This window comes from Octopus bimaculoides, chromosome 18 (assembly GCF_001194135.2).
Source record: "Octopus bimaculoides isolate UCB-OBI-ISO-001 chromosome 18, ASM119413v2, whole genome shotgun sequence".
NCBI classification, from domain to species: Eukaryota; Metazoa; Mollusca; class Cephalopoda; order Octopoda; family Octopodidae; genus Octopus; species Octopus bimaculoides.
The window spans coordinates 27492152-27518378 of record NC_068998.1 but is presented as its reverse complement, the minus strand read 5'-3'; the positions used below and the strand labels follow the sequence as shown (position 1 = coordinate 27518378).

General features: G+C 36.9%; 2 protein-coding genes across 10 annotated transcripts in view; one reads left to right on the top strand and one right to left on the bottom strand.

Annotated features, from left to right (window-relative positions):
• LOC106876439 (phospholipase DDHD2) overlaps positions 1 to 4421 on the top strand; it is a 64816-nt gene extending 60395 nt beyond the window's left edge. For all 3 annotated transcript variants that reach the window (XM_052974487.1, XM_014924984.2, XM_052974486.1), the window contains 3 exons: positions 1413 to 1613; positions 2357 to 2495; positions 3496 to 4421. In XM_052974487.1, the coding sequence (XP_052830447.1) occupies positions 1413 to 1613; positions 2357 to 2495; positions 3496 to 4291 (1136 nt within the window). In that variant the 3' untranslated portion in view covers positions 4292 to 4421. The remainder of the gene's footprint in view (positions 1 to 1412; positions 1614 to 2356; positions 2496 to 3495) is intronic.
• Positions 4422 to 11538: 7117 nt separating this feature from the next.
• Positions 11539 to 26227, bottom strand: part of LOC106876441 (protrudin) — a 95527-nt gene continuing 80838 nt past the window's right edge. For all 7 annotated transcript variants that reach the window (XM_052974443.1, XM_052974441.1, XM_052974445.1 and 4 more), the window contains 5 exons: positions 21959 to 22021; positions 19872 to 20001; positions 19039 to 19088; positions 17752 to 17833; positions 11539 to 14947 (listed from right to left, as the gene is read on the bottom strand). In XM_052974443.1, coding sequence (XP_052830403.1) covers positions 14859 to 14947; positions 17752 to 17833; positions 19039 to 19088; positions 19872 to 20001; positions 21959 to 22021 — 414 coding nt within the window. In that variant the 3' untranslated portion in view covers positions 11539 to 14858. The remainder of the gene's footprint in view (positions 14948 to 17751; positions 17834 to 19038; positions 19089 to 19871; positions 20002 to 21958; positions 22022 to 26227) is intronic.

The window sequence follows — 26227 nt, the reverse complement described above, 5'->3', positions numbered from 1 at the left end:
CCCCGCCCACTGCTTGTTAACCAGTGTTGGTGTATTTATGTCACCGTAACCTAGTGGTTTGGCAAAAGAGATCAATAGAAATAAGTTCTGGGGTTGATTTGCTCAACTAAAACCCTTCAAGGTGGTGCTCCAGCATGGCCAGTCAAATGATTGAAACAAATAAAAGGACAAAAGAATGTGTGTGTGTTTGTGTGTGTCTCCTTGCCTTGATATCACATGAAGGTTGTAAACAAGAGCCATAACCATGCAAGTGCTGTCCTTCATTTCTAGTATTCTGTGAAAACCTGTCTGGTCATAGGGAAATATTACTTTATTTGGAAGCAGGTGAAGGTTGGCTACAGGAACGGCAGCTGGTCATAGAAAATCTGCCTCGATAAATTCCATCTGACCTATACAAGCATGGAAAAGTGGATGTTAAAACAATGATGATGATATATACCTCACTCTTTCTGCTTTGACTGCTGTAGGAATCTGGGAGACATGTTCCCACTAGATGCTGGATTTGCTCCCTTCTGTGGTTGTATTAAGATCACATTTATCAGAATCCATGTATATTTGATGGAAATTATGTAAATTGAGTAGGGCACAATAAAGAATATGTGACGATGCTATATGATCTTAATGCTTTGTTTGGGGTGAATTGAATTTATGTGATTTTATATCTGTAGTACATTGAATTTATGTGATTTTGTTGGAAATTTGAGAATTCAGTATATAAAAGGTTTTTTTCTACTTCATGTGTAGAATGTTGACAGTTTAATGTGTTGAAAGATTGTTTATTATTTATTAGTAAATTAGTGTGGAAACTAATATGAAGGTTTTGTATGTTAGTGTACTTGAATCACTGTTAAGACAAGCTCAGGACAAATATTCTAGTAATAATAGAAACAGTTTTCATTTACAAAGCCAATTTTTGGAGAGAAATATAATCAATTATTATCTGTACTTTTTTATCAACACCAGAGGGATGATAAAGTTGACTTTATGCGATTTGAACACAGAACATAAAGAGTTATAACTAATTACTACATGAGTGTACAGTTTCTGCTAATTCACCACTGTTGATAATAATAATAATAATAAATATATCTTGCTATTTTTTACAAGGGGAATGTGAAAGAGTATATTGAATTGAGACCTTGTACTTATTTTATTGACCCTAGAATTATGAATGGTCAGATATGAATTAAGAATGTAAGATGAAACAAAACACTGCCTTGCTATTTTACCACCACCCTCATCTTTATTTAGTAGTAAAGATGATTTTTCTGATTTATATGAAGTACTACATAGCTAATCCCTGGTATTTAATAATAATAAACAAAGATGCATTTAAGCATCAATCCAAAAAGGTTGTTAATAAGTATCAAAACATTGAATGGGGAATGATATTTTGTCTCTTTTAATTTCAGAATTGCGAGAAAGTCTCAGCCGAGTTGGTTCTGATCTGAAGCAAAGATTTCTGGATTCTCTGAAGAGTACCTGGAATTCAATCAATGAATTTGCACGAGCTCACACTTCAAACCAAACACTGGAGCAACATGTAGAAAAAGAAATGAGTGAGGTTATTAATCAGTTAGTTGTCACTGATGATGAATCTTGTGAAACTGCATGTAAGTGGACAGATTTTCTGGGAAAACAAAACAAAAAACAAAAAAAAACCTACTTTATATTTCACTTTCGAATTAATAGTCTTTGTTTCATTATCTCCACAACTACTGAGACTATATTTTTTTTAAGTTTCCTTGCTTTTGCCTTTCCTCTTGTCCCTCATTGTATAGCTTCTGCGCTGGCTACTTTTCCTATTCCTTCATCCTCAAAATGTCAATCCTCTAAAATTCCCTTCACAATAACATTTTCCCTGCAAGTGTTGGTGTTGAAGCTACATTGATCTGTAAAGATCATAACTGCAGAAAATCCGCCAGACTATGCCATAACAAAAGTAAAAATATAAACTAATATTGTAATATATAAACAGATCTCTTTAGTATCCATTGAGTAGATTTGATGGATCAGTTGAAATAGTTTTTTCAGTTTGTCACCTCTACACAGCTAAACTAAAAGGAAAATTAGTTTACGGTAGCATCTACTATTGACAAGTAGCTAAATAATTTAGGATACTTCTGTGTTTTACAGTTAAGACTTCAATTTTTGTGGTTGCTGAAAAATAAAATACCTTGGTTAACTGGTGGGTGTAGGAATTGATCTCCAAATAGAAACTGATTTACTTTAATGATTACTTCAGTAGTCTGATAGATTTATTTGATTATATATGTTTAAAATATATCAAGTTTTCTGTTTGAAGATTATATTCATTGAAATTTTCTTTCTATATCTTCTTTCAAAAATTTTTCAGCCATTGCTTCTAGTCATGATGAGGAAATCAGCATGGGTCTGTTAAATGAAGGACGCAGAATTGACTATGTCTTACAGGAGAAACCTATTGAAAGCTTCAACGATTATTTATTTGCACTGACTAGTCATGGCTGCTATTGGTAAGTCATTAACCATACAGTATTTGTACTAATTTAGTGTTGTTTCTGACTTACATCTTGACTTCTAATGAATTTAATAATTATATCTTGAAACTGATTGAGTTGTAAGGGTATCATAGATGACTTTGTCTTCATGCAATGATTCAAAGGAAGGTACATTAATATAGTGTCTTGTTGCCAATCTCCATGTAGTTGATACATTGGTGCAGTGCCTTGGTTGGTGATTGTTATATCTGCAGATTTTCAGCTTAATATTTACTACAAACTAACAGACTAATAATTGCTGCAGGGACAAGAACATTGAATTCAATATCTTTAACAAGAAGAGCAGAATGTGAACTGTAGACTACCCAGTAAGCACAATGTAGCAAGTAATTGCAAAAATTGTACCATATATAAATATACATGTCTGCACAGACATGGCTATGGTTAAGAATACAGCTTCCCAACCATGTGTATTTGTGTCGCCTAGTCTTAACATCACATGATGGTTATAAATGAATGTTACTGTCACACAGTGTCTTTCATTTTGAGTATTCTGTGAAAATGTCTGGCTATGAGAAAAATGTTACAATGTTACCTTGCTTGGAAACCTGAGAAGGTTGGCTACAGGAAGGGCATCTAGTTGTAGAAAAACTGCCTCAATAAAACTTTGTCCAACTGATGCAAGCATAAGAAAAGTGGATGTTAAAATGATATGTATAGAAGGTAAAGTATTCAAGAATATATGCCAGCTATGGTATTAGTTTTGAGATTACACTGGTAACAGAAAGACCCTATCTGGAAGTCTCATTTGTCACCACTGTTCATAGGAAAGACATGAACATCACAGACTTAATGACATTAAAACATTTTGGCTTTCATGCCTTGCTAGAGAAGATAGTGGTAGAACACCATAATGCAATTTGATTCAGAAAAGCTAATACCAGTGTAAACAACACTTATGATTAAGTCTGCTGTGAACCCATGTCTATCCAGTTTGTTTTTTTTTTGTTTACAGGGAATCTGAAGACACAGTGCTGCTTATACTTAAGGAGTTGTACTCAATAATAGGAATTTATCCTCAGACGAATTGGCCAGATTCAATGAACCGAAGTACAGTTTCACCTCCTTCCTCAACTGTTCCTCTTACTTCACCTTCAACTCCTCTCCAAGCATCTTCCTACTCAGATCCACAATTAAATTCTAAAAGACGAGAATATTCAAGTCCTGTTAGCTCTCAAGCTCAAGCCACTGCAAACACATCACATCATTTTGGTGTATTTTCCCCTATGGGACCTCCTACTGGCCCTCCCCCAAAGGGACATCCTTCAATTGGTCCTCCCCCCATGGGACCACCTCCAACAGGCCCTCCATCTATGAGGCCTTCAGTTGGTCCTCCCCCTATGGGATCTCCTTCAACTGGCCCTCCCCCTATGGGACCTCCTTCAACTGGCCCTCCCCCTATGGGACCTCCTTCAACTGGCCCTCCTCCTATGGGACCTCCCCCCATGAGACCTTCAACAAGCCTTCCTCCCATGGGACCTCCTTCAACAGGCCCTCCTCCAATGGGACCTCCTTCAGTTGGTCCTCTCCCCATGGGTCCTCCTTCAACTTCTACTCCTTCCATTGCACCTCCTACAACTGCTCCTGTGTTATCTCATATACCCATGAGTTTACCTTCAACAAATCTTCCTCCACCCATGGGTCCACCTTCAACAACTCCATCAATGATACCCCCCACTACAGGTCCTCAAACGACTGGTATGCCAGTTGGACCTCCTCCATTGACAGGGTTTATAAAAAACACCTACTAAATGGAATGGAGGTTAAGTCTCTAAGATCTGAACTAAGTTTCATATTCAAAGTAACATTTAATTTTACATTTAGGTAGGTAAGATACTAACTTGTACTTAAAGATATGAATAAATGAAAACCATTCCTCAAGTGTTTCTTACTACTTCTTTACTACAATTTTATGTGTTAAAGAAAGTGGGTTTCTTGGATGTCCTCTCTCTACTTCATTTCCACTTCACATCACTCCTTATTGTCAACAAATACTGTCATTCATTAACTTTGTATCTCTTATCTAAGCACATGTACATGCGCCCACTTCTTTGCTTTATGGTTGTCCACTGAATCTGATGATAACCATCATCTTTTTCATTTGTAGATCCTTTGATGACTACATCCCAATACTTGATGTGCAGCTTTAGTTGCAGATGAAGCATATAAACGTTTCATTAGAGAGCTCAGAGATTACTCTGCAAGCATACACCTTTTCTCCCTTCTAGCAATACTGAGTATGTTTCTTATCCATATTTTCAATTTCCTCAAGATCACCAAGACTACTTGAACACAAGTAACAATATCTCCTATTCTTGAAATGTTGATGTTGCATCTCTTCAAAGGCATATTCAGGTAATCTTTGATTGTCATGCCATTATAGTGGTAGCTGCCTTCTACACCATGCTGCTTTCAATGAAATCATAAAGCATAGTCTAAATGCTGCAAGTTAGTCTTCCCAGCTCAAGTTAGCTGGGCTGGGCTGAGGGGATAGTAAAAGGCCAGACTGCATGACTACTTTCCTGTTCCACAGTGATAGCCCCCACTTCATCTGGGATGCCACATGCTGCAACACTTTCTTTGGCTGGCAGCACAGGCTTCACTGCTTATCAGGCCAAGAAGGGCAAATTCAAAGTATCAGCTGTTCTCTGCCAGATTTGTAGATGAGCCTGTGACAGTGGAGATCTCTGACATTCTTGGCACCTGGACTTCATCCCTGCCATCCACAAGTGTGAGCCCTGTGTGTGGGAGTGGATGTTCCAACACATCTCCCTCGTTAACTGGGGCAATGCCTTCTCCATTTTCTCTTCTCATACCATTCTACAAACTGATTAGTCTTTTTAGTTATAACTGTTGTACCTCACAGTTACATACACCTTTAATGAAAAGTTATTTTACATGAATTATTTTCCATTAGAAACTCTTCAAAATCTCTGAACTGCTTCTTTAATTCACCAACCATGTGCTGACCATGGTGCAGCTGGCCGTAGAGGTTCCCATGAGAGAGATGCAAATCACATCCACACAGTGTTTCAGCTGAGTTGATGTTTATGTGGTGTGGACTAAATGTTGCTGGAGTTGATTTGATGGAGGGTCTTTACATGTGTAATCCTATCTCACCAGAAAGAATTCTGGAGATACTGGATTCTAAAGGCTTGTTTCAGATGGTGCTCTACCTGAGCTTTCCAAAACTTGTTAACGAGACAACCTAATCAGCCATGGAGGTGGGTGCTCTGGGAGCCAGAACAAGAGGAGGCTGGCAAAAGTTCATGGAGCTATTGCTTCTAATGGTAACAAGAGGAGTCTTCTTTTTAATGAAAGGTAGACTGAATGTTGCTTATGTATGAAGTGTGATGCTGTATGATAATGAGATGTGGGGACTAAGCACAAGATGTGTGAAGGTCAGAGTGAAATAAAGTAAGGGTATGCAACATTTGTGTGTAAGAAGGATGTGGAAGTGATGAATTGAAAGACAAAATGCATTGACACAGATGTGTTGCATATGGAAAAAGAAATGAGTAAAGACGTTCTCAGAAATACAAGAGAAAGGAAATGGTGCTAGAGGAAGGAACAAATAGGCCCAATGGTTGATTTTGGGTTATTGAACTTCAGTCGGGATGTATTGAAAGAATGCAACAAATATCTAGAAGCTGTGTTAGATGGGACCTGTCCAATCCATGTGTACATGGAAAAGTGGATGTAAAAAAGTAACAATGATGAAGTACACTCATACACATACATACTTACCTATATATATATATATATATATATATATAATTTATAGGAAAGATCCAAGGGAATAATTACAAGGTAGCTAAATGTTGCTTAAGTGTCCCAGGAAACAATGGTTACACTTGAGTGGGATTTGATTCCGGGGAAAAGCGAGACATATTTAGGAGAAAATAAGAAAAATTGATAACTGAGACAAGGATTTTTAATGCATCCATCAAAACATGTCGATGATATGAGAATATAAATGATTAATAGCATTTTGAGCATTTGTCTCCATTTTCAATTTTTCCTCTCTCTCTCTCTATATATATATATATATATACACACATATATATCCATCCTTGACTTGTTTCAGTCATTTGACTGTGCACATGCCCTGAAGAGTTTTAGTGAAACGAATTGACCCCAGGACTTATTTTTAAAGCCTAGTACTTATTCTATTGGTTCCTTTTGCCAAACTGCTAAGTTACAGGGACATAAACACACCAACACCAGTTGTCAAGCAGTGTTGGTGGACAGACACACACATATATATATATATATATATATATATATATACACACACATGACGGGCTTCCTTCAGTTTCCATCCACCAAATCCACTTGTAAGGCTTTGGTCAACCCAAGGCTGTAGTAGAAGACACTTGCCCAAAGTGCCATGCAGTGGGACTGAACCATGTGGTTGGGAAATAAGCTTCTTATCACACAGCCACACCTGTGCATTATATATCATCATTTAACATCCATTTTTCATGAGATGGATGGTTAGACAGGTGCTGGCCAGACTCCATGTTTGTTTTGGATGGTTTCTATGGCTGGATATCCTTTCTAACGCCAACCACTTTACAGAGTATACTGGATGCTTTTATGCAGCACCGGCACCCATCAGCCTACAAGATTAGGAATGCTCAGTTGGGGAGGGATGCAGGGGACATGCCTATATGCAAGGACAACCATACTTTTACATAGCTTGATGTGTCTTCTGAAGTGTGCAAACCACCAGGAGTCTTGGTCCCCTGTCATCCCCTTTGTGAGGCCCAATGTCTGAAGATCCTTTCTCACTACTTCATCCCACATCTTCTTGGATCTACCCCTTCAACGCGTTCCCTCCACAATTAGAAAGATTGGCACTTCTTGATGCAACTGTCTTCATTCATATGCATTACATGACCATAGCAGCACAGTCTTCTTTCTTGCACACACCATCTGATGCCTCATACTCCCAGTTTTTCTCTCAAATCACACTCTGTCCATATATGCACTCTGACATTACCCATCCAGCAGAGTATACTGGCTTCATTTCTTTCAAGCCTTCGCATATCCTTCGAGCATGATTGTAGTTGTGGACAATGCTGGTGTCACGTCAAAACACCCGCTACAACTTTGGAGTGGTTGGCATTAAGAAGGGCATCCAGCTGTAGAAACCTTGTCAAATCAGATCGGAACCTGGTGCAGCTTACCAGTTTTCAGTCAAACTGTCTAACCCATGCCAGCATGGAAAGCAGGCGTTGAATGATGATGATCTTCAGTCATGTAGCATAGCTGTTCATACATATGCATCATACAATCTGCCTTTCACTCTGAGGGAAAGGTCCTTCATTACTAACAGAGGTAGGAGCTCTCTGAATTTTGCCAGCCTATTCTTATTCTAGCAGCTATGCTTTCAGAACAACCTCCACCACAACTACCTTGGTCACCTAAGTAACAGAAACTGTCTATTACTTCTTAGGATCTTCCCGACATTTGAGGGAGTCTATTTTTTGTACATTCCTGGTGTTTAATGTACCTGCACATCTGTCACATGTAAAGACTACTTTCTCTGTTAATCTTCCAGTGATACCACAGCACCTCTTATGTGTCCACAGCTTGTACTGAGTTTCTGAAGTTTCTCCTGATACTTTTCTACATATCAAGCAGGACCATCTCCCTGAAGGGATCTGTGATTTGTCTGTTTTCCTACTAATCAGGACTTTGGTCTTTGCTAAATTAACTCTAAGGCCCTTTGATTCCAGTCTTTGCTTCCATATCTGAAATTTCTTCTCTAGTTCTGGTAGCGATTCAGCAATAAGAGTAAGGTCATTGGTATAAAGGAGCTCCCAAGGGCAACCAGTCTTAAATTCCTCAGCTATAGCTTGGAGGACTATGATAAACATGAGGGGACTAGAAATAGATCCCTGGTAGACACTTACTTGTACACTAAATTTGTTGCTCTACTTATTGGCAACTTTCACCTTACTGACAGCATCTCTGTACATGGCCTTTGCAGCTCTCACCAACCATTCATCTATTCCTAGCTTCTGCATTGCCCACCAAATAAAGGAGCAGAGGACCCTTTCAAAGGCTTTTGCAATGTTAACAAAAGCCAGATATAGAAGTTTAGTTTTGGCAAAGTACTTCTGCTGTTGCCTCACCAGGAAGATAGCATCGGTGGTGCTTCTACCTGGCACAAATCCAAACAGCATCTCATCTACACTAACTCTCCTCCTAATTAATTGAGATATGGCTCTTTCTGTAACTTTCATCATCTGGTCAAGCAATTTGACACTATAATTATTTGTTTAGGGCATCACCTTTGTAGCAGTTGACTATAATGCTGCTACACCAATCATTGGATATAACTCCCTTGTGGACAACCTGATTAAGTATACAAAGTGACTAGGCTATATCCTACACTGCCAGATATTTCAAGCATATCAGTGGTGATTCCTGATGGGCCAGAGGGTTTTCCCCTGTCTTCCTATCTTGAATTGCTTTATCTAAGCTACTGTCGATTCAGATAGTTGGCTCCTCTCCTCCCATGCATTCTCTACATTTAGCAACCTTTCTGTGGCACTTCCAAACCTCCTTCTTTGCAGAATCACTAACTGCAAGTGAGCCATCATCCATGCAAACACACTTCTCTCCTTCCATGGTATGATTTTTTTTTTTTTATTTTACATGCTTTCATGATCCAAAACACCTGAAGCCTCTGATCGTCTTGCCACAGAACATTGGTTAACTCCCTCCTTCTCTCTCTGCTAAGTATACCTGATATGTGGCTGTGTAGTAAAGTTTGTTTCCCAACCACCTGCTTCCAGGCTTAGTGCCACTGTATGTTAACTTGGACAGGTTTTCTACTATAGTCCACAATGAGTAAAGCCTTGCAAGTGGATGGAAACTGAGAGAAGCTTGTCATATGCATATGTATGTGTGTTTGCATAAGTACATACCTCCCCTCATTGATGGCTGTAAACAATGGCTTCCTTGATGGTGTCATTTGCTTGCATTCAATTGTAAAAGTACATCAGGCTTCTGAGTATATCAGGACATGTGCAATCTTTGAGCAAAAGGCTCATTCCTATCTTGTTGTTTATCTCCACACTTACCTGTTGTTTTTAGACTGGGAGGTTATTACCTCATTTGGAAACAAGTGTAGAAAGTGAGTAGCAACCAGAAGGCTTTCTGATCAAACATACTTTTGTTTGACCCCTGTAATGTTTAGGAAGTAATTATGAAAATGATGCTGATACATGTTTTTTTCTTTTACTTGTTTCATTCATTGGACTTTGACCATACTAGGGGAAGTCTGGTACTTATTCTATTGGTCTCTTTTGCTGAACTGCAAAGTTACAGGAACATAAATGAACCAATACCATTTGTCAAGTGATTGCAGGGATAGACACAAAGACTTATACACACTCATGATGGGCTTCTTCCAGTTGCCATCTACTCATAAAACTGCTCAGCACAGAGCCTTAAGTGTTATGCAGCGGGACTAAACCCAACACACGCGCACACACTGAAGGTGTTTACGACCATCTGGCCATAGCAACTCCTCTTATATGTTAATTATCATGTTCTCACAACTGAACCCTTATTGGGGTTAGGGATTCCAGGCATGCGAACTAAACTTAGATTTGAAAGGCTTCAAAGTAAATTTTGGAGAGACTAAGGTTTTAGTAAGTAAGAAAGAAGTCAGGGCTCAGAAACATCATATCCAGTACTCAATAAACACATGATGTGTAGTGGGGTGGAATCATTGATTAGATTAACAGAGGAATTAGGCTTCATGTGACAACACACTGGAGCAATGCATATGATCACACTGGAAATAGATCCAGTTAAATACTCAGTTGGCTTGATAGTTGTTAACTTTTATAACTTACATTGGACGGATATGTTTCCTCATTATTTGTTACCATGTTTCAGCTGATTTACTCGCCAACCTTCATCAGGTGTCCTGGTAGAATTTTGAACCCAACCATGGGTTCTCATTCCTAAGGTATTTTTTTTTTATGTTATTTATTCAAGGCACTGCCTGGTATTGAACTTGGAATCTTGGGATTAGTAGCCATTACGCTATATGCCCATGCACATATAGCATAATGGTCAAGAGCACAGGTTACTAACCAAGATTCCAAGTTCAATTCCAGGTAGTGCCTTGAATAAATAATATCAGCAAAAGAAAATACCTTAGGAATGAGAACCCAGAGTTGGGTTCAAAATTCTACCAGGACACCTGATGAAGGCTGGCGAGTAAATCAGCCAAAATGTTGTGGTAACAACAGACAAGATGAGGATACATCCATCCAATGTAAATAATGTATAGAATTCCTCATCTCTAAAATATAGAGCAACTATTAGCCAAGAAACATAATTAGTTGGTTGTTCTGTAAACAGGATAACAGGTTTGAAAAAGTTAAGAGAGCCATTACCAATGTTGGCGTCAAGTGTTTTTTTTCCTTAGAGTTAAGGGCAGATTGTATGATGCTTGTATTAGAACTGCAATGTAGCACAGTAACACGATATGGGCTTTGAATTCAGATAATTTATGAAGATTGGAAAGAAAAGTTTGTATTCTACAATGGATATTCAGTGTTAGTGTGCTTGAAAACTTAAGAAGAAAAAATTTGTAAGCAGAATTAGGTGTAAGAGAGGAGACTGCATTGGTTCAGGCATATGGAGAATGACTGCTGCATACAAAAGTGCAGATCACTTACAAATTGATGGCACCTGTTGGCAGAATAATTTTAAATAGCTACAACTACAAAAGGCTTTAAAATGATGGACTGAAATTTGAAAGGAACTAAATGGGTATTAGAAAGTTATTAAGGAACAGTGTTTGCAGCAAGACATGTAGGTATGTATTAATTCTCACAAGCTAGCTGTAATCCTAATGCTGTGTAATTTGAATACTTCTATAATTAAAAGACAAGTTAGTGGCTGGGTATGAATGAAATGATAAACAATGTAAAAAATAAGGAATAAAATAAAAACAAATCCAATATAATGTTTAAAGATGCTCAGAGCTATATAAAACTTTCTATTATTATTATTTACATAATAAAGACAGTTTATCACAATTGCAAATAGAGTGAAATACTCAATGTCAATAGTCTTGGGAAAATTACATAAGAATATTTCAGATGAAAAAAAAAAAAAAAAGAAAGTAGCTTTTTGGTGATAGATTTAACAAGTGAGTTTCAAAATAACAGCACAATATCAACAATCTAATGTGGTTGCACATTGTAAATAAAAAAAATTGTGACTACTTGTTATCACCAGCCACCACAAAGAGCAACATCAAACACAGAAACATGTTGCAGTCATTTGTTCAGTTAAAGATTTGTTTATAGCAAGAAGGAAGACAGATCAAATTTGTATTTTTTTTCCTTTTTGTTTGTTTTTTCTGCAATCATGGTCCTTGAAAATTAGAGATAATGTTTTCCAGAAATTAAACAAATTGACTATACTCCAATTGAGTGATGAGGATTTTGATTAAAAAAAAAAAAAATTACTTTTAAGTTTCAGTCCTGGAACACAAAATTGCAGTAGCTTTTGTGTAAGAGTCAACTCCTTGGAAATATTTCTAATTCATTCCAGTCACATGATAAAATGAATTCACATTAAGTCTGAGACCATTAAAAAAAGGAAACCAAGACAAAATGAATCCATTTGAACACCGAATGATTGTTTTTTACATTAGAAACATGTTTCTTATTATCAGTATCAACATAATTTTAATAAGACTAGATAAAAGCAATTCTTGGTAAAGGATTTTGTGTGATGCTTGATGTAGGGAGTGGTAGAAAACTTAAATATTTCAATTCAGTTTTGCTTCGTTAGAGATGGTCCCATCAAGAATGAAATGTTAATGTCAACTTTCTCCTATGGAAAGGTCAACAATGTAAGAAGAAAATGAGAACGATGCTGAAGAGGGGATTAGATGTATTGTACAGCCTCCTCTCAAAACATGTTTTGATAAATAAGACTTTGAAAAATACTTGTTGCTGATAGTGAATAATTGAATTAAAAATCTCTGAAACACTTTGTATATTTAAAATATTATGTTGAAGACCTGGAAGATTTGGTTATAACTTATACACTTTAATAAAGCAATTTGTTTTTCTTTTTGTTGGCTTAGAAGAATTTAATGGTTATACAGGACGGACTTGTAACCCTAGAAACAGAATTACCAACACATTCTTTGTTAAGCTGATAATATAAACCCAATACTTTCATATTGAAAGTGTTCATATTCCACAATAATTTATAAACTAGTTGGCAAGTCTAAAAGAAAGGGTTCATCCTTAAATATCAAATTTATTATGGCTTGAATGTACATCACTAAACATTCTTTAGGTAGTTTAGCCCCGGCTCATATATATATATATATATATATACATATATATATGAAATCAATCCCTATTTCACCATCATCATAATGATTCATCAGTAAAAAGCATTTTCCATGATTCACTCACCAACTAATTCTATTTGATTATTCATTGTTTGGAAAGAAAATGTTCTCTGTCAAGTATGCCCTAGTCAATCACATTGACCCCAGTGCTCCACTGGTACTTATTTTATCAACCCTGGAAGGATGAAAAGCAAAGTTAATCTTGGTGGAATTTAAACTCAGAACATAAAGCCAGGAGAATTCTGGCACACTAACAATTCTGTCTTAATTTAGTGGGATACTTAAAGTTTACATTACGATTTCTTGAGGTGGGGAACAGAGAAATATACTTTAGTTAGTAACTGTAGACCTTTGTTAATATAGAAGTTACATTTAAATTTAAACTTTTCAATTGTAGAATTTAAGCTATGCAAAATGATCCTATTTCGCATACTGAGTTCTATTGAAATCTGCTATATACCCTGCCTTTAATAAAATTGCTGTAAGCTCAACGAGATTTATTTAAAATTGTAATTTATCCATTATTAAATGGTTGCGTGACTGAGATAGTGGAAACTTTTCACTCATATTTTCAGATCTTGTTTGAAAGAACAAGACAAAAGTAACATGACAAATCACTGATAAAATGATCTCATAAATGTTATGAGTATAGAGCACAAATAAATCCAAACATTGAAGCATTAATGCAATAAGGCTAAAATGAGAATGGTTTCTCACATTAGCAATAGGACTCTACAGATGAGATGACAGTATAGCAATATAATAGCATATGTTAAATAAGAGAGGCTGGGATGAAAGGCAAATTTGACCACAGCTAGATAAAGACATTGTTGATGATAATGATTTGAATTTTTGTTACTAAGTAGCAAAATTATTAGCTGTCAAAGCAATAAAGATTAAGATTTTGGATTCACTTGTGCCATACACAATGTAATAATGTAGGATAAATGTATTTTGTATGTCAGAAAAATGAAGTGTTGTGTTAACTGTCTCTGGTACAACTTAATAACTAAATATAACTTTTTGCTGCAGAACTACAGAAAGGTAATTCATTGTAGGTCAACAGCTGGGATTATGTCTAAGTTTCTCTGAATATTGAATTTCTTTTGTAGCATTTCCAATCTACTGTTATCTATTATGACAATAGTTATAAGGTTTTCCTTTATTTATGACTAATACTTTATGGAAGTTTACTAAAATAGTAATTGAGCGGAAGAAACCAAATCAAATATTCAATTAACAGAGTTATGTTAATCAGTTCCATCAATGAAATAGTTACTCCTACTTCAAATATAAGCAAATGCAATTTGTATAGTTATGCAATTCAAACCTATTCTTCACACATAGAACAATCATAACCCATCTCTTTTTATTTTAGCCAACTGCAAACATTCTTCACACTGAAGATAAAACTCTTTATGAAAGAGTAACTACATTGGCACTGAAGCAAAAACTGGATGCATATATAGGTTGGGAAGGGTTATTTAAAATAAATTAGGTTTTGCTTTCATACTACTCTCAAAATAAAGGAGAAATACTGTTTTTTCTTTAACTTAAAAAATTCCTCTCACTAAGTTTTGAAACATGATCTAAATTCCTCTGGGACCATTCCTTTCAAACTGGGTACTCACAAAACTAAAAATAATGTGTGAATCTCTAAAGTTAAAACTTTAACAATTAGAAAAACCATACTGAAAAGAATAGAAGGAAATTGAAAGTATGATTGTTTTCTGCTTCTTTGAAATAATACTGATGTCCATACTCTTGTCAGAACAGTGAGTGTCGCTTGTAGCAGCAGGTGTTGTGGTCTGGCTGAGGAGAAGTCTAGGACAGCACAGTTTTCTCTCGGAGTGTTTGATGCTCTTAAAGTGTGTAGTTCAGATGACTAGCTGTCACCAAACAGTTATTCAGCTTGGTTTTTCTTTATCTTCTTTCTTCATGAGCATATTGTAGCAAGTATTACACACTAGAACAGTCTCAGTTTGAGCTGAAGGAGCTGAAATTAAAAATAGAGAAATCATTTTATATATAATTATTCTACATTAACTGTTCAATTGATTGATTAATTACTGAACTATTATGGTTCTAAGAAGTCATGCAATGAGAGAATTAACACTTTATTATTTAATCTGGATGCTTTGAACATCTCAGAATGTTAGGGCTCACAGAGGAAATAGCAATGAATCAAGATGTTTGGTGATATGAGGTTCAAGAAAAGACCCGCCCACATCAGCAAAACTGAGTTGTAGAATTGTTGTGTTCCACCCACATGTAACAAACTTTTCACACACCCTACCTCAAGAAACCAAACTGCAGCTTTCTCTTCCTCACATTTCCTCTTCATACACTATGATCAACTCCCACTCCTCTTCCCTGCCCTCACTACCCTGCTCACTCCCCCCACCACCATCTTTATACCTAGCTTTCGCCAGTCACTGCAATCCCCACTCCCTACTTGTGCCTTCTTGGCAATACCTGACCACATATATTATGAGCTCTTGAAGCAATTGTCACCATTTATCTTTCTTTTCTTTACTCTACGATCACATCTATGCTCCGATTCTTGTTACTAGTGAGTATACCCTGGCACTTCATCACCATCTCTCTCTCCTGCTCTCTCTTGCACTTTTGCTGCTTCCCACTCTCTCTCTCTTTCCATTGCTCTTCCCTCTGGCTAGGTAACCAAGTATCTCCTTTACATCAGCACACCTGTTTCTGTCCACTTTCTTGTACCTCTCTCTTCCTCTCCCTCTTGCTATAGCAAGACACCTGTTTCTGCCTCTCTATTTCTCTGTCACACTAACCTTTTATCAGATGACACAAGATCCCCTCCTCCAATTCCCCCGCCCCTTTCAAAATTTCTTGTCTTGCAAGTTATTTGGTGACCCTGCCAGTGCTGGTTCCACATAAAAAGCATCCAGTCCACATTGTAAAGTGGTGGACATTTGGAAGGGCATCCAGCTGTAAAAATCATGCCAAAACTGACCTTGCCTGTGCTCGTGCTACATAAAGCACTGAGACCACTCTGTGGAGTGGTTGGTGTTAGGAAGGGCATCCAGCCGTAAAAACCCTGCCAAAACAGACACAGTAGCCTAGGATAGTCTTCTACCTGGCCGGTTCCTGTCAACCATCTTACCTATACATGCATGGAAGATGGGCGTTCAACGATGATGATGATCTCAAGGTTCTTTTAGACTGTTGGGCTAGATTTAAAAAATTAATATCCAAGCTGAACTCTTCAATGTCAGTAAAGAGTAAAGACCCCCTTCAGTCATGACTGACCATGGGATTGCACCTAGAAAGTTACCTTCCGAGGCACAAGTCCGGGCAAGGTTGTGTATGGAAGACCAGCTGTCGCCCATGCATACCAGCCTCCCCTCTCCACATCACTGATGTTATCCAAGGGAAAGGTAAAGGCCAATACAACTTGGCACCCGTGACATCACAACTCATTTCTACAGCTCAGTGAACTGGAGCAATGTGAAATAAAGTGTCTTGCTCAAGAACACAACATACAGCTTGGTCCAGGATTCGAACTTACTACCTCATGATTGTGAGCCTGACGCTCTAACCGCTGAGCCATATGCCTTCAATGTCAGTAGCAGAATTAAAAGTATGTAGAAAATTCTAGAGTTGCTGTTCTTCAGTGAAAATTTCAATAAAGTGTAATAATTTGGGTTTAATAAGTGAGACAATAGAAGGAAGAGAGAGAGAGAGTACAAGCAAGTTTAGGTGGCAGCAAGTTCAAAGTTCTAGAGAGATTATTTAGGAAGTGATAGAATAGGAAGTAGGGGAGATATAGTTTTAAGATCAATAAATTGTTGAAGAGTGAAATAGTAAAACTTATGTGTGTGTATACACACACACACACACACACACACACACACAGCTGTAGTTGTTATAGGATTTAATTTATATTTTTAATGACATCATTAGTTGCTGTACAATTTTTTCACATTTATACCAAGATCCAAAGAATCTGGTATGATCTTACCTCTACCCATCACCTGAAATTACACATCCCTACTGTCCAGACAACATTATATATATATCAACTGATTTTACTAAAAGGTGCTGCCTATGCTTTACATAGAAGCTGCCCTTATCCATGACCTCGACTGCTAGTTATTCTGGCTCAAAGTATTTCTTTTCTGTTCTTTGAAGTTCATCTGTTAGAAGCAGCTCACAGATGTACTGTTTCATTTACACATCCCTTTTACTCTGACTATAATGGACCCTGCTGCACTGAATTAGCAAGCTGGATACTTCTATGCTGACTCACCTGATGTGCCTGCCTTGCATCTCTTGTCCCCTTTGAAAAAATTCAAACTGAGTATCAACTGCCTCAAATCTCATTTGTCTGTAAGTACCTACAAAGGTTATGAATGCTGCTCCTCTTCCTTAATATAGCGAAAAGCCAGAAGAGACAGTTGGGGTAGAATATAAAGGCTGTCCTGGAGTGATATATGTAGAAAATCCTATCTAGAAAGATATGCTGTCATTAATGGATTAAGTAACTTGCTACATTGAAATGTGCATTGACTGAATGCCTTTGTGTAAAGGAAGAAGATGCACAGTGATGAGACAATTAATTGCCTTCTGAACAGAAGATGGAAGTGAGAAAGACAGTGTTATTATTTTTTTTTTTTTTGAGAAGTGTTATGTTGATAAAGTGAGCTAAAGTATAAAATAATTATTTGATTCCTAAATCAAGAGATCAGTCAGTCTACCAGGACATTAAAGGATGCTGAAATATCAGTATGTCATAACTAAGGATGTAACTGGAAAAAAATCACCCACCTGTAGCTCCAAATAAGGACTTGGGTACTTTTTGAGCACAACATTTAGCACAGAAGTGGTTACCACAGTGACGACAGTAGTACTGGAAATGAATGAAAGTAGAAAGCTATTAGTTTGAAATAGACAAAACAGTGTAAATATTCAGTGTGTGATTAACTGTAAACATTAATTTCACTGAATTATAAACAGGATAAGAGTACATACAAGTAACAGTAGACTGTTGAAAATTAGGAGCCAATGTTTCAGTGAATAGTGTGTGTGTTTGGATAATTGCATGTATTGAAGCAGGCAGGCATGTGGCGTAGTGGTTAGGGGATTCGGCTGATGATTGTAAGGTTGTGAGTTCAAATACCGGCAGCACATTGTGTCCTTGGGCAAGACACTTTATTTTATGTTGCTTCAGTCTACTCAGTTGGCAAAAATGAATAGTACCTGTATTTCAAAGGGCCAGCCTGTCTCATGCTGAATCTCCCCGAGAGCTATGTTAAAGGTACATAAATCTGAGAACTACGTTAAGGGTACACATATCAGCCACTTGCATGTTAATTTCATAAGCAGGCTGTTCTGATGATCAGATTAACAGAAACCCTTGTCATTGTAACTGATTTATGTCAGTCGAGGTGTGAGATTTTAATTTATATTGCAAGAGTCATACATTTCCAATGGGACAATTAACGTTCACTGTATTTCTAATACCATGGCAGAATATATCGGGAACTTGCTCAAATTTGTTCAAAGAGAACTAATTTCTCACATTTATATTCTTTGCAAATACAAAGTCAAAGATAAACATACAGGGTTGGTGCCTTGAGAAAATGTATCCAACACACACTGGATACATTGGTTGACGTTAGGAAGAAAATCCAGCCTGAGAAATAGACATTTCATAAGACATGGCCCTCCAAGCTGTTGGAACCTATCAAATCACCCAACCCATAAGAGCATAGAAAGTAGATGCAACATGATGATGTCGATAAAGATGCCATATAAACGTGTGTATGTGTATTTGCTTGTGCTGTTTCAACATGTCTTCATATTGACATATATTAAGAAAAAGTTGTTATGCTTGTTTACATGTCTTCTAAACAACAGATCCCATAGCTCAACAATGACACTGTGTTAAGAAGAGCTGTGGTATAAAGATAACTTGCAAGAAAAACAATTGTCAACAGGAAGAGTATCCAGTCACACACTACCGCCTGAGTAAGTCTCACTGAATGCATGGCAACCGATATATCTAAATTTATTTTAAAATTTAATTAGATATTTGAGAAACATAATACTTACTCTTCTTTTCAGAATGGAAGAAAATGAGACGTTACAAGCATTACAGGCCCCTGTAATAAACAAAGTGTGAGATGATATGGGTGTCTGGGAAAACTTTATTCCTTTCACTACTACCCTCTCTCGCAACAACAAATCTGTTCCTCTTGTACTTTAATTTCCCACAATACTGCATCTAAAGACACCACATGCACACACACACTCTTTCTTTCTCTCTCTCTCTCTTCCCTATTCTTCATCCTTGTCAGGAATGAGACAATTCTTTAACCCTTTAGTATTCAGATTTTCTGTCAAATGTAAAGCTTATTTATTCACATTGTTTTGAATTAATTAGGTATCACCTCATAGTTTTGAGAGTTCATTAATGTGATTGCATTTTCAGAATGACATTGTAGGGTAGGTGTGAGAGATCAGATTTGGCTGGGTTGAACATAAAATAGACAAAATATTTAAGCTGGATGTGGCCGATTTAAATGTTAAAGGGTTAGTCTTACAAAGTTACAAGGTGATGTTAGTTGTACTGTTGTGACAGAAAAAGGACCCTTTACACTCTGTAAAATGGTCAGTGACTTGAGCAGAGACAATCTCTTTAGTAGTTGTATCATGTAATAATGTATCCAGAAAAACAATCTCTACTAAAACAGATGTTTGAACAAGACATGGTCCTCCTGCTCTTTGCATCCTGTCAAACTGTCCAGCCCATGCTAGTATGGTAAGCAACAGTAAGTATAATGATTATGATGGAGATTATATGTAAGGGTAGGCCAACAGATCTCTGATTAAATCAGATTCACTACTTACATTGAATGACAAATGACACATAAAATATATCTTACCACTTGCAATATATTGTCGGCGTTTCTTCAGCTCCATCAAACGTGCCACCATTCCAGGTTTGGTAGGCAAAGGCTCATGGCGATTTTCTGCATAACCGACTGAATCACAACTCACAAAGTCAAACTCTCCCTAGAATGAAAAATATTGAGAGATTAAAGATAAGAAAAAAAAAAACCTCAACTGATTGGCACAGGAGTGGCTGTGTGGTAAGAAGCTTGCTTCCCAACCACATAGTTCCAGGTTCAGTCCCACTGCAGGGCACCTTGAGCAAGTATCTTCTACTATAGCCTTGGGCCAACCAAGGCCTTGTGAGTGGATTTGGTAGATGGAAACTGAAAGAAGCCTGTTGTATATATGTGTGCATATGTCTGTGTTTGTCCTCCCTCCATCGCTTGACAACCGATGTTGGTGTGTTTACATCCCTGTAACTTAGCTGTTCGGCAAAAGTGACCAACAGAATAAGTACTAGGGTCGATTTGTTTGACTAAAGGCAGTGCTCCAGCATGGCCGCAGTCAAATGACTGAAACAAGTAAAAGAATAAAAGAAAGAATGATTCTAAAGAAGTCTGTACAAAGTATGGTTCCATTCACCTCTAGAATGTTTTGTAGGTATATTAAGCCAACCCTAAAGCATGACTGGTTCTGTATTTTATTGTGCCTGGAAAGAGCAAAGGCAAAGTTGACAAAGTATTTGAATCCTGAATATAAAGGGCTGTAACTAAATAACACAGGAATTTTGTTTAAGGCTTCAACAATTCTCTAATTAACCTTTAAATATAATTAGTCTCTACAAAATGGTTTGTCATACTGTTAAAGGGCTGACAGCTTAATATCTTACAAATATTAATCAAGCATAGACAAAATATCTCAGTATAAATTCTGCACTAAAATATGTATATTGCAACATAACCAAGACGAATATCTTCATTAACCTAAAATACTTAAAATGATTGCTGTCTAAAATATAATCTCTCAACAGCTCTGCTTTATTTTCTCATTGCTGCAATAGGTTGGACAAATACCTATGTGTGGGTGGGCAGGTAGGTGCATACATACACACAACTCTTTCTCTCATTCTTCAGTATGTTTTCTCTTAACTTACGTTTAATTCATTCCAATATTTTCTTAGACAATATAATCTTAGCTAAAAGAAAAATGTGGTTAGCAAATTTAAATCTACTTTAATTATAACAGCCAGTTATGGAGAAAATGGGTAGCATTAGAATAAATTTGCTTGCAAATTTCATTATTGCATAAAAATAACAGTTAATATCAATGTTAACATGAAAACAGAAGATCATAAATAATTTTTCACTCCATTTTATAGTTATAGAGCAATAGTAGTCTTGAAGTAGGTTAGATCTCCAAATTAATCTATTTTAGTTGACTAGCTTCAATCAATTTTGATCAAGTATAGGGTTCAGACTACACTGACATATAGCTCTGTCAAAGTGGTAAAAGGCTGATCAGTCGTGAATTGACTCCAGAACTGCAAGATATTGATCTTCATATTATTGACTGTCTCTTTGTTACTACTTTTATTATTATCTGGTACTTGTTTCAGTCTTTAGACTGTGGCCATGCTGGGGCACTGCCTTGAAGAACTTTTAGTTGAATGAATTGACTTCAGTATTTATTTTTTCTTTTGAAGTCTGGTACTTATTCTATTGATCTCTTTTGCTGAACTGCTAAGCTGCAAAGACGTCAATATACCAACACCAATTGTCAAGCGGTGGTGGCGTCATGGGGGAGACAGACACAAAGACACACATACATAGATATATAAGTATATATGATGGGCTTCTTTCGGCTTACCAAATACACAAGGCTTTGATCGGCCTGAAGCTGTAGTAGAAGACACTTGCTCAAGGTGCCATGCAGTGAGACTGAACCCCAAGCCATGTGGTTGGAAAGCAAGCTTCTTACCATAGAACCACACCTATGCCTTTTGGAAATAATTATTTTACAGCTTGATGCTTTCTCAAGTAAACGATGTAAGGCTGGCTTGTATTTTCTATCTATACTGACTACAGTCTTAAAACTCAATAATTATTCCTTCTTTCTTGTAACTCGATTTATAACTTACATCTGAGGTAGAAATTTCTTCCTTATCTGGGGATTCTTCATTTTCACCTTTTTTGGAATTCACCTGAAAAATAGAAAACAACTGCTAAATAGAGACTATAAACTGTATATCAATAAAATACTTCAAATTTTGGCACAAGGCCAGCAATTTCACAGTGGGGGAGAGTCAATTACATCAGCCCCAGTGTTCAACTGGTACTTATTTTATCGCCCCCGAAAGGACGAAAGGCAAAGTTGACCTCAGCAGAATTTGAACTCAGAATGTAAAAACAGATGAAATGCCACTAAACATTTTGCCCTGTGTGTTAACGATTCTACAGACTTCTACACCTTCCTTAAATCAATAAAATATTGAAAACCACCATCAGAACTAGAAATACAAGTCAATTTTATTTTCAATATGGAAGAGTTGGTGCAACACAAAAGTGGGTATTATACAAATTGTTGGAATATTCAGTAATTTTTACAGCAGGTCTTTGCTAACTTTAATTATACAGGAAGGGAAAATTATCAGTTAAGGCAGATTAAGGTTTGTAAATTTATGTCTTACTCAAAGGCACAACACAACGGGGCATTAAAGGTTTAGTCTGGACACACATAAATACACAAGTACACATATAAAGGAAGAACTGGCTTGGTCTGTGCACACATGTAAATATACACACATATAAAAGAAGAAGGGGGATATTAAAGAAACCTGAATTTGAGTTTCATTTCATTTTATATTAATATAATTACTTTTTGTTTCTACGTTTGGAATAACAATTGTCCTTGGTCATACACACAACAGCTTTAATGATCCATTAGCATAATTAGAAAACTATTTTTGTATAGTTATTTTATTGTTTTTAGATTATTTTAAATATCAAGATTTATTATCTCATTTTTTTTTGTTACATTGTTGTTTAACCAAGGACAAATTCAACCTGATATATTTCTCACATACACCACTTGTGTATATTTAGAATTATATTCCCTTCAGCTACCCAAAAACATGTTTATGTTCTCAGCAATTTCTCTCACATTAATTTGTCATATCTACATATCTAAGTGTTATGTCAAAGTTATGCTTAACATTCCTATAATTTAATTGTTCTCAAAATTAAGAAACATTGTCTTTATTATTTATAACATTAAGTCAAATTTTTTTAAATGACCTGTAGTCCAAAATGCTAATTTCAATTCAGGCAGTATATCACCTATAAAAAGGGAAAATATAAACCAAGGCCATGACTGACTATAATATAAATACATAAATATCAGGCTTAATTTTGTTATATTTGTAATTTTCATAATAAATTTATATTTTTTATAGTGATTGGTGTCAGGAAGGGCATCAAGCCATAAAAACCATGTCAAAAACAGACAATGAAGCACAGTGCAGTTTTTTCTTGTAGCCAGCTCCAGTCAAACTGTCCAAACCATACGAGCATGGAAAGCGAACATTAAATGATGATGGTTCAATCATATTTTAAACCTTGTACTTTAAGTTATTTTTAACTGAAGTTCTTTTAAATAATTACACAATATAAAGCTATCTTCCAAATCGTGATCAAATAGTAAATGTAAAATTGTAAATCTGAGAACAATTATCAGAACAAGACAAGGTGATTATATTTTCAGCATGGCTTGGGGAGGACAGTGGTGGGAAGGACAGGCAGCAAAAATTCGTATTTTGACATTGTTGGAACATACATTAATGTTTACAGCAAGATACTCATTCAATCACAAGGACTTCTAAAACTGAGGGTTTTTTTTCTTTTTATATTAACATAGTTGCTTTTGTTTGTTTATTTGGAAAAGTAATTGTTTCAGGTTTATATGCATGTATCTGTATGTATATATACATATATAATATCATCATCATTTAACGTCTGTTGTCCATGCTGGCATGGGTTGGATGGTTTGGCCAGGGCTGGTAAGCTGGAATGCTGCACCAGAGTCCAATCTGATTTGGCATGGTTTTCTACAGCTGGATGCCCTTTCCAACACCAACCACTCCACGAGTGTAATGGGTGATTTTACATACCATTTGCCTGATACTGGTATCTGCCACAACTGCGATTTTGCTCGGCTTGATGGGTCTTCTCAAGCATGACATAATGCCAAAGGTCTTGGTCATTGCCTCCACGAGGCCTAATACTTGAAAGGAACTCAGCCACCTTGCCTCCTTGAGGCCTAATGCTTGAAAGGAATTTGACCACTTTGCCTCCATGAAGCCCAATGCCCTTTTACACACAACCCCACGCACATACACACACAACACGTACACACAACCCCACGTTCACACACACTCACATGAATTCACACATACCTCACACACACTAATACATACATGCACACAATTGCACATACATGGGCATATACAACCCCCCACACTACATAACATATACACACACACACACACATACATACATACAATCTTCAAACTGCCAGTCAAACACATTTCTACTGACCATTGCTCTAAGCACATGTGAAGAGAAACACAACTACACAAAAGACTGCCACTCCTGTTACCATGCTGCTGAATTCTTCCTACATTAAGAGACACAAAGGTCACTCACACAAACACATATAAACAGCCAAAACCAGACACACACACACACACACACACACACAGACTCATGCGCACACACATACCCACTTCTCTTACACTCTCCTTTTTCTTCACCCATTCCCTTCTGGTCATTTCAAAATGTAACCCCATGTGAATCGTTGGTGATTTTCCTCCGTCTTCCTTTCTATTGGACACTACTCTGTTTCTGAAGAAGAGCGTTTGCTTGAAATGTTAAAGTATCTTTCCTTCCCCGAGCGTCTGCTAATACTTGACATGTACCACATCCTCGCATTGTTTTTTTTTGTTTGTTGTTCTTTTTTTGAATTTACTATATATATATGACAGCTTTCAAAGTTTCTTCAGTTTTGATAAAATAGTATACACTGTCATCATCACCATTTAATATTTGTTTTTCATACTAGAATGGATTGGATGGTCTGACAAGAACCAGTGAGTAAGAGGACTACATCAAATTCCAATATCTGCTTTGGTATGGTTTCTACAGGTGGATACCCCTCCTAATGCCAACCACTTAAGTGTTCTGGGTGCTTTTTGCATGACACCAGCACTAGTGAGGTCACCAAGTAAGCTGCAAGACAAAACCCCACCAGCTGAGGTAGGGACAGGAAGGGTATTGAGGGAAGTGGCTTCATGCCAGATGATGAGAGGTTAAAGTATGATAGAGAGACAGGAATGGGTATCTTGTTATAGGATGATATACAAGGGGGTACCCTAACATAACCGGAAACGTTCTCTGTGGGGAAAAGCCCATCGTAGTTCAGTCTTTTGCTGCTAGAAGCCACTTGATGCAACCCTCAGGCATCAGTCTGCCAACTGGTGTCGTTGGGTGATGTCATACTGCCATGCAGTGTGCTTTTGTTTTGCAGCGCTTCTCTATTCACTGAATTTTGCAATGGCTGAAAGGAAGGGACAGCATGCTTCCATGAAATCCTGTTTTCTGTTGGGGAAAACAGCGGCCAAAACAGTTGTCATACCTCAAACAGCTTATAAGGATGCTGCAATGAGCAAAACACAAGTTTATGAGTGGTTTTCACACTTTAGGAATGGTCATTTGTTCCTTGAAGACCAACCTCATTCACGACAACTGTTGATCTCCCAAATGAATGAAAACATAATGAAAATTCATGAACTGATCTTGGAGGACCATCACCAAACAACTGATGAACTTGTTGATACGACTGGTGTGTCCTGTAGCTCCTGCCAACGAACTTTGAGTGAGGAGTTGCAAATAAAAAGAGCTGTAGTAAAATTTGTGTCTTGCTTTCTCATGGAAGATCAAAAGTAGTTACAACTAAATGCATGTTGTGAACTGAAAGAACAGTTGGAAGTTGATCCGGACCTTTTTCCAAAGGTCATCACTGGTGATGAAAGCTCCTACTATGGAATTTGCAGATGTGGAAAAGGTAAAGAAAAAAAAGGACAGAAGTGTTAAAAAGCATCACTTTGCAAGAGTTCTAGCACTGCATCAGATTGTGGGAGACACAGCTGTACTGATGAATTGCTTCAGATGGAGAATATTTTAAACAAAGTGAATAGAATAATATTGCAAAATTCCAGTTTCTTTTGGGTAACCCCTTGTATGGTTATGCCAGGTGGAAAAGAAAGATGGTAAAGATGTATCAAGACACACTTTCAAGTTAAAGGAATGTGAATAAGAGAACCCTAACCCAAAGGGAAGGTGCATGGCTCAGT